Source organism: Trichechus manatus, unplaced genomic scaffold (assembly GCF_000243295.1).
Source record: "Trichechus manatus latirostris isolate Lorelei unplaced genomic scaffold, TriManLat1.0 scaffold00024, whole genome shotgun sequence".
Taxonomy (NCBI): Eukaryota; Metazoa; Chordata; class Mammalia; order Sirenia; family Trichechidae; genus Trichechus; species Trichechus manatus.
In genome coordinates, this window is record NW_004443960.1 from 578441 (window position 1) to 587895 (window position 9455).

Genomic DNA, 9455 nt, shown 5'->3' on the forward strand with positions numbered 1-9455 from the left:
GAGAGACCACGCCCGCCCACATCAGAGGGGACGCCCAGGAGAGACCACGCCCGCCCACACTCAGAGGGGACTCTGGTAGGTGAACACTCATTCATAGAAGAGCAGCAGGTCTTGCGGGTGCCGCTCAAAGTCGTCCTGAAGGCCGCGCCGTCCCACGAGGTTGGCCAGGCAGCTGAGCTGGGCAGGGCGCGGGGGTCACTCCTCCTCCTCCTGCCCACACCCCCCTCACCGCGGAGTTCCCAGCCCGCGTCCCGCAGCACCTCCAGCATGTTCCCTCCTCCCGCTGGCCCTCACATCACAGCAGGCCTCTCCCCGGCCCCCTCCCCCTCTGGCTGGGACGATGGCAGCAGCCTCCCCATTTGCAAACGGACTTTAGGGGTGATCCTGTGCCAGGAAGGTGAGATGGCTGTGAGGGCCCCCTGACCCTCGCACAGACCTCCGGGGGCATCCCAGAAGTCATGGGTGGGGCCCTGCACCCTCAGTACCCAGCCCAGTTCCCACCCAGCTTCCCCCACCCACAGCCCCCTGTGGAGCCGCCCCACACTCCTGCAAGACACCCCCTCTCATGGCGACACCCTGCCTGGACGTCTGTGGCCTGCTCTGGAGCCATTTTAAAGGCTTTCAGTCAATTCCTCGAGGGCTCCCCGCCACACTTCGCATCAACCTAGCCCAAGTAAGACGGGAAGTGGGCCTCAGGGGGCCTCAGGGCAAACCAGGCCCGTCCTCCCGATTTCCACAAGGCCCTTCCCTGATCTCACCCCGGGGAGAGGCCCACCCCAGGCTGGGTGCTCCTGGGACAGCCCCATCCTAACCCACACCCGGCAGGACACTCCCAGAGGGAATCCCCAAGGGAATGAGACCCCCGGGAGGAGAGAAGGGAAGAAAGATAGGGATAACTCTGACTCCTAAACATTTCAAACACCTGTAAGTTTGAAAAGGCAAAAAAAACGGACTATCAGTAAAAGGCAAGAACCAGCTCAGGAGAAGCACTGGCAGCAAATCCACAAACCGTAGATCTTGTCTTACCAGCACGTCCTCACACCGGCGGGGGAACTCAGAGGCTGCCCCTTAGAAAGACCCCACCCATCCAGAGTCAGGACCAACACGTTTTAGGACACAGAGAAATGAGAGGGGAAGTGGGCACAAACCTCCTATAAAGCCCGACGTGCATGCACCAACCTTGCAACGAGGGACAGTTTCAGATTCGATTAAAACATCCAGCTGTAGGAAAAGTGTGGCAGCTCTTCAAAAAGCTAAACACAGAAATAATACATGGCCTAGCAATTCTACTCCCGAAAGACCTGACAGCAGGGACTCACGCAGATGTGAACACCAGTGTTCACTGCAGCCTGCTCCCAACAGCCAAGGAGTGGAAGCGGCCCAAGGGTCCGTCAGCAGATGGCGGACAAACACAATGTGACAGTGTTGTCGTGGTTGTTAGGTGCCCGCGAGTCGTCTCTGACTCATAGCGACCCCACGTACAACAGAATGAAACACCGCCTGGTCCTGCGCCATCTTCACAGTTATTGCTATGTTTGAGCCCATTGTTGCAGCCACTGTGTTAATCCATCTCGTTGAGGGTCTTCTTTTTCTCTGAACCTCTACACTACCAAGCATGATGCCCTTCTCCAGGGACTGGTCCCTCCTGATAACATGTCCAAAGCATGTAAGGCGAAGTCTCACCATTCTTGTTTCTAAGGAGCATTCTGTCTGTACTTCTTCCAAGACAGATTTGTCTGTTCTTCTGGCAGTCCACAGTATAGTCAATATTCTTCAGCAACACCATAATTCAACAAACTGACAGGCTGACATCCTAACAGACAAGTGGTGGTGACGGAACATTACTCCGCCCTAAAATGGGTGAAGCATTGATACCTGCTACAAAGTAGTTGAACGTTGAACACATTATGCTGAGTGAGAGAAGCCAGACACAAAAAAACGATTATCGGATGGTTCTACTTTCACGAAATGTCTAGAATAGGCAAATCCATAGAGAGAAAGTCGATTAGGACTGACTGAGGCTAGGGGTGGGAATGGCGAGTGACTGCTTACTGGGTGCAGGGTTTCTGTTTGGGGGGATGAAAATGCCCTGGAACCAGATAGCGGTGATGGTTGCACAGCATGGTGAATAATTAATGTCACTAAACTGTGAACCTTAAAATGGTTAAAGTGGTCATTTTATGCTATGAGTATTTCACCACAATGAAAAAGAAAAGCCAGCTCTATGCTGTTGTCTACCTGGCTACCGACTGGAAGAGATCCATATTTATGCCCATTCCAGAGAAAGGTGATCTGACTGAACGCGGAAATTATCCAACAATACCATTAATATCATGCTCAAGTAGAATTCTGCTGAAAATCATTCAAAAGTGGCTGCAGCAGTATATCAACAGGGAACTACCAGAAATTCAAGCCGGATTTAGAGGAGGACGCAGAACCAGGGATGTCATTCCTGATGTCAGGTGGATCCTGGCTGAAAGCAGAGAATACCAGAAAGATGTATACCTGTGTTTTATTGACTATGCAAAGGCATTCTACTGTGTGGATCATAACAAATTATGGATAACATTGCGAGGAATGGGAATTCCAGAACACTTAATTGTGCTCATGAGGAACCTGTACATAGATAAAGAGGCAGCCGTTTGAATAGAACAAGGGGGTACTGTGTGGTTTAAAGTCAGCAAAGGTGTGTGTCAGGGTTGTATCCTTTCACCACACCTGTTCAATCTGTACGCAGAGCAAATAATCCAAGAAGCTGGATGATAAGAAGAATGTGGCGTCAGGATTGGAGGAAGACTCATTAACAATCTGTGTTATGCAGATGACACAACCTTGCTTGCTGAAAGTGAAGAGGACTTGAAGCACTTACTGATGAAGATCAAAGACCACAGCCTTCTGTATGGATTACACCTCAACCTACAGAAGACAAAAATCCTCACAACTGGACCAATAAGCAACATCATGTTAGACAGAGAAAAGATTGAAGTTGTCAAGGATTTCAACACCCATGGAAGCAAAAGTCAAGAAATCAAACAATGCATTGCATTGGGCAAGTATGCTGCAAAAGACCTCTTTAAAATGTTAAAAAACAAAGATGTCACCTTGAAGACTAAGGTGTGCCTGACCCAAGCCATGGTGTTTCAATTTCTTTCTAAGCATGTGAAAGCTGGCCAATGAATAAGAGAAGAGCGAAGAAGAGTTGACGCCTTTGAATTATGATGTTGGTGAAGAGTATTGACTATAGCACGGACTGCCGAAAGAATGAACAAGTCTGTCTTGGAAGAAGTACAGCCAGAGCGCTCCTTGGAAGTGAGGATGGTGAGCCTTTGTCTCACATACTTTGGACGTGTTATCAGGAGGGACCAATCCCTGGAGAAGAACATCATGCTTGGTAAAGTAGAGGGTCAGTGAAAAAGAGGAAGACCCTTAACGAGATGGATGGACACAGTGGCTGCAACAATGGGCTCAAGCATAACGACGACAGTGAGGCTGGTGCAGGACTGGGCGATGTTTTGTTCTGTTGTACATGGGGTCGCTGTGAGTCAGAGCCGACCCGACGGCACCCAACAACAATGCTGTTCACCAGACACCTAAAAACGTGAAACCACCCAAAGGCTGACAGTAGAAGGAGGCCAGACGTCACCCCAGATGTTACAGACAAGCCAGCCCATAAAGGCACTTACGTTCCTAAGTGTGTTATGAGAGAAGACGCCTTCATGAAACTCACCCAGCATGGAGGGGAGTGGACAGACAGGGAAGGCTTGCCTTCTTCCGAGGAACTCTTGGACCCAATCGGCATGGAAACTTCCAGAGGATTTTCTCTTGCCAAAGTTTGTTTTGTTTTGTTTTTGTTTTGTTAAATGAAGATGCCCAAGACGGGCAAAGATGAGGTCCAGTCAGCCCCTCATGCTTTACTGGACAATCAAGAATTGGTAGAACCTTCTCGAAGGCAACTTAACAGCAGGTACCTGTGGTTCTAAAATGTTCATACAGAAGATGCCATTTCTCCAGGAAAAATATTTAATATTTAAATATCCAGGAAAGAAACACGTACTCATTAATTAGGGAGGAGAGTAGAATACACAATTGCCTGCCTGTTACGTCCCTGGGTGGTGCAAACGTGATTGGCTGCTAACGGAAAGGTTGGAGGTTTGAGTTCACCCAGAGGTGCCTCAGAAGAAAGGCCTGGTGATCTACCTCCAAAACACCAACACTGGGAACCCTGTGGAGCACAGGTCTACTCTGACACACATGAAATCGCCAGGAGTCGGGGTCAATTTGAAAGCAACTGGTTTGGTGTTTTTTGGTGAAGTAGTCCCTGGGTGACACAAACGGCTAACACGCTTGGCTGTTAACCAAAAGGTTGAAGGTTCGAGGCCACCCAGAGGTGCCTTGGAAGAAAGGCCTGGAGATATACTGAAAAATCAGCCACTGAAACCCTATGGAGCACAGTTGTCCTCCGACACACATGGTCGCCATGCCATGAGTCGGGGTTGACTCCACACCAACTGGTTTGTTTTTGTCTTGTTTTTTTAAATCCCAGCCACGTTTAACGGACGCGCAGGGATATCACGGGGAGGGGCTGTCAGACCGCTCCGCGTGATCTTCCCCGGGCGGCAGCATAAACGGGTCTCGCTTCTCTCCTGTGCTTTTCAGAGCCTCCCAATCCCTGACATGAACGTGAATTTCACAATCAGGGAAAAGCTTTGTAAACTATACACATTCCCAGGCGCCCCCCGTGGGGTCTGTCCTCAGGAAATCCGACGAATCTGAACCCCCGTGGGTGAGGGTTCGGTGTAGCCCAGGGCAGGGCGGTTACGAGGCGACAGCCGAGCAGGGAGGGGTGGTTCAGCGTTGGGGCCCGGTGTGTTTCTCGGAGCTGCAGCCCCAGAGCAAGGCGGTGGGCGCAGCTGGAGGCGGTGGGCACAGGGAGTCTGGGGTCCCTAACTCCACCAGATTAAATCCCAAGAAAGCTCTGCTTGGAGCGGAGAACAGAGGGCCAACCCTAAACGCCGGCCTTTCTCTGGCGGAGTGGGCCTCCAAAGGATGGTCTGTACTTTCACCTTTTCTGCGTTTTCCCATTTTTCTGGATTATACTAATTTTATAACGAGACAAAGCGACAGCTTTTTTTCCCCCAAACTTGGGGGCAGAGGATGCTTGGTTCGGCTGTGGGGCCTCAGGGAGGCAGAGTCTGAGTATGAATTCCAGGGGTCCAGGGAGCCCGCCCAGTGGGGACAGTGCCGAGATGGACGAGGGAAAGGACGCGGTGCAGGCATGACAAACCCTCGTTCCCAACAAGAATACGAGGCCGGGGTGACTGCGGGTGAACTGGCTAAAAAAATCCTAGAAATGTCCGAAGTGGGCCGAGCAGGAAAAGACGCCCAAAAGGAGAGAAATCGTCCCAGAGGGGCTGAACTTCCCGTTGTGTTTGGGTAGACCTGAGAGACGCATTCTGGCTTATTCTGAGCTTGGCAGATTGGCTGTGTTTCCAGAACATTCCCAGCTCTGGCAACCTGCACGCCTGTGTTCCCGACCCAGCCTGGTGGTCCTGCAGCCCAGCTTCTGCCGGGGAGACCCTCTTGCCTGTGCAGACCACCCCCCGCTGCCCCAGGCCCTTCCCCAGAAGCCTCCTCCCTGCACAGCCTGTCCCCCTGGTGCCACCCTGCGCCCTGCTCGCCCAGGGCCCCGGAGGGCGCTCACCTGCCAGGCTTCGAGGAGCACCTGCTGGGCCGCCATCCTCCTGACCAGAGCCGATAGCTGGTCCCGGCTCAGCTGGCCGGCCGGCTGGCACCGGAAGCTGTGCAGGAGGGAGGCGTTGGCACTGGGCAGACAATAGGCTGGTGTGAGGGGTGGAGGGGCAGCTGAGGAGGGGCTGCAGGCTGCGGGATCGAGGGCATCTGAAGCTGCCTTCCAGCACGGGGGGCTGAGGTGCCAAAAGTGGTGCCGAGAGGCGCCTCAAAATGCAGGGTGGGTTCCTGCTTCACGCATTCATTTACTCACTCATTCATTCATGTGTTTGTTAATTCACTCATTCCCTCCCTCACTCCTTGAGCATCTGCTGGGGCCGGGCTCCAAGCTACTGTTGGGGCTCAGATGGGGCCCCTGCTTTGCTCACTCACTCGTTCACTCATTCATTTGCTCCCCTGATGGCTCTGTGCTCAGGCTGGGCTCTGAGGACCCTGGCCATCTGCTGAGGGACTTGGGCGGAAGGACTGGCCCTCTGTGGTTTGTGGCCTGGGCCCTGCTGGAGGAGTCCCGGGCCTGGCGCTCACCTGGCCCACTGGCTGACCCCATCTTCATCCAGCTCGCTCTGGAAGAAGACCTCGGCCTGGGGGTGTGAGTGATGGACTGTGAGTGAAAGCAGGAGGACGAGGCCCGGGCTGGCCAGGGCACCTGGAACAGAGCCTGCCGTGAGCACGTGGGGCAGCATGGGCCCCCGCCATGGGTGCCCACGGAGGCAGGGAGGACTGGGCCGGGCCTGTGTCTGGGGGATGCCCGGCGGTGTGTGTATGTGTGTGAACGCCTCCTCCCATCCAACCAGGTCTCCCCAGGCTCTGGGCCTGTCAGCAGGATTTGGGGGGCCTGGCCCATGTTCCTGCCTTGGAAACCCAGCCAACAGGTGGGGTGCGAGCCACCGTACTTCGCCAGCCCCATGAGTACCATTTATTGAGATCATTTCTCCAGTGGAGGAAGGGCCCCGAGCAGGTGGGTTGTGGAGTCCCACACAGTCCTGCCTGCCACCTCCCGGGCTGTTGGGCCTGGGGCAGCATGCTGGGTTGTGCTGTGTTCCTTGGGGGGCTCTGTCACCCTGATGACTGGGGTCTCCCCTCCCTACCTGGGGAGTCCAGCCATGGGTCCCTCCGGGCAGGGAGACATCTCACCCCCCCCCGGTGGAGGGGACATCTCACCCGCCCAGGGGGACATCTCACCCCCCCCGGTGGAGGGGACATCTCACCCGTCCAGGGGGACATCTCACTCCCCCCAGTGGAGGGGACATCTCACCCGCCCAGGGGGACATCTCACCCCCCGCGGTGGAGGGGACATCTCACCTGCCCAGGGGCCCATGGCTGCCCAGTGGTTGGTGATGATCGTCCTGGCTGAGGCCGTCCCGGGGCAGAAAGGCACTGGTGTCACCAGCAGCAGGTCCCGAACAAGCTGCAGGGGAGCACAGGGAGGTGACGCGGCAGCCCTCCACCCCACCCCCACCTGCCGTCCGGGGCTCCAGCCAGCTCTCTCTGTGTTTCGGAGGAAAAACCCCCGCAAACAGTGCGTCGTTTTGGAACAAAAGGAGTGGCAGGGAGGGGGCCGGGCCAGCCTGGGGCCTTTCTTATCACAGGTTGGGGCTCAGGGGACCCCGGGGCGGTGGCTGCATCTCCAATTAAGGAGACAAACAGAGAGGGGGGAGGGGCGGCGGTCCCTGTAACTCTGAGTAGGCGCCTGCGAGAGAGGCCAGGGGTGTCTCAACCCTCCCTGGGCAGCCTCTCCCCAACCCCATCTGGTGTGGCCAGGCAGGCCCTGCCCCTGTCTGGGGCCCAACCCAGACACCCAGCTCTGGATGGGACCTGGCCCCAAGTGACGACCCTGCCCTAGCTCCCTGGGCAGCCCTGGCCACATTGAGACCAAAGTCGTGAGGTCTGGGGACTAGGGTCCAGGGAGGCGAGGGAGCATCAGGGAGCCCCGCCAGGACAGCTCTGGGCCTCCAGACCCTACAAACGGCCCAGGAGGAAGACAGTGGGGCTATCCCCCTCGCCCCACAGGGGACAAAACTGAGGCCCAGAGAGGAGCAGCCCCCTGCACGGGGCTGCACAGTGGTCCAGACCCACAGCCCTGCCCTCTCACCTGAGGCTCCAGACCTGCAGGTGGAGGAACGTCGGAGATCCCAGCCCACCAGGCAGTCTTCAGCCTGTACTGCTGAGACCTGGGGCGCCGGGGCTGTGCAGGGTGGGGGCACGGGGGGCTCCCTGCTCTTTCGTGAGTCGCCCGTGGGTGGCAGGCCACTACCCCGTGCCCTGCCACCCACTCTTGCACAGCCTCTGCAGGGCGGAGCCTTGACGCTGTGTTGCCGTCCCCAGGGGCCCCAGGCATGGCAGGCACCTGCTCCTGGTCCCAAAGGAGCCAGCGGCTGAGCTCACAGCTGGCAGCTGTCCAGCTGTGCCTGCACGCGGGGCCCTGTGAGCCTGCACGCGGGGCCCTGTGAGCCTGCACGCGGGGTCCTGTGAGCCTGCACGCGGGGCCCTGTGAGCCTGCACGCGGGGCCCTGTGAGCCTGCACGCGGGGTCCTGTGAGCCTGCACGCGGGGCCCTGTGAGCCTGCACGCGGGCACTATGTACAACTCTCGGCCTGTGCTCCTCTGTGCTGTGTGCCACAGTGTGTCCCTGCAGGGCACGTCGGGCACACATCAGCCAGATGCAGGCCTGTGTGGGGGTGCGTGTGGCCGGCTTCCACCTTGTGACGCTGAAGCCCCGAGGCGTGTTGCTGCGTGTTACTGGGCACGCGTGCCCCCAGAAGCATGCCCGGGATCCTCGCCAGGGAACTTCTTCTTGCCCCTCTTCCGGGAAATCTCACTCAACTCCCACACCAACCCAAGACCCTACCCAGCACAGCTAGGGCATGAGGCAGATGGGCTGGGGGCTGTCTGGGCCCTGGGGCCTCAGCTCATGGGGGGAGATGGGCTGGGATGAAGCACCTTACCTGGTAGGGGGAAAGGGCTGGACCTGGTGGCTGGATGGTCAGAGGAGCTATGTGGGTCCTGGGAGGCAGGTAGGGGGTCCTGTGTGATGGTGGGGGGCCCGGCTTTTCAGGGGGAGGAGCTGGGCAGGGGTGGAGTGGAGCCTTTTCCAGGGCGGGGCCTATCCCTTGGCCCAGCTACCCAGCTGGTCAGCCACCCTCCCATCCTGCCTTCCCACTCTCTGTCCGTCTACTTCTCCACCTTGTCTACCCATCTGTCCTGTCCCTTGCTCTGTGTGCTCAGCCCCCCGACAAGTGCCAGGCCAGCATACCCTGCTCCATGGCCTTCTGGCCGGCCACTCCTACCCTCTGCCCTCCCCGTGGCCCACTGAGCCCGGGCATCCCTACCCTGCAGAGTGGTGGTCAAGGTCTTCCCTGAGGCCCCTGGTCCTACTCCTGATGCTGTGAGAGCCACCTAGCACCTGGGGGTGTAAAAGCTGGAGAACAGAGCCAACAACATGGAGGCTCCTTCGTGCTCCTGACATCCCCACATTGGGTCAGTCCTGCTGGAGAACAGAGCCACCAACATGGAAGCTCCTTCATGCTCCTGACCTCCCCACACTGGGTCAGTCCTGCTGGAGAGCAAAGCCAATGACATGGAGGCACCTTTGTGCTCCTGACCACCCCCCCCACACTCGCACTGGGCCAGTCCTGCTCCAAGGTCCTCCAGATGGGAGGGAATGGGGGGCAGTGGGTTTCCCAGCCACCTGCCCTACCTGTAGTTTCC

General features: G+C 57.0%; 1 protein-coding gene across 1 annotated transcript in view; it reads right to left on the minus strand.

Moving 5' to 3' along the window:
- LOC101342827 (mesothelin-like protein) overlaps nt 1-8086 on the minus strand; it is a 14485-nt gene extending 6399 nt beyond the window's left edge. Inside the window, 6 exon segments of the mRNA XM_023728538.1 lie at nt 86-177; nt 5702-5822; nt 6274-6394; nt 7051-7156; nt 7841-7919; nt 8022-8086. Of these exon segments, the coding sequence (XP_023584306.1) occupies nt 86-177; nt 5702-5822; nt 6274-6394; nt 7051-7156; nt 7841-7919; nt 8022-8086 (584 nt within the window).
- Nucleotides 8087-9455: the final 1369 nt, after the last annotated feature.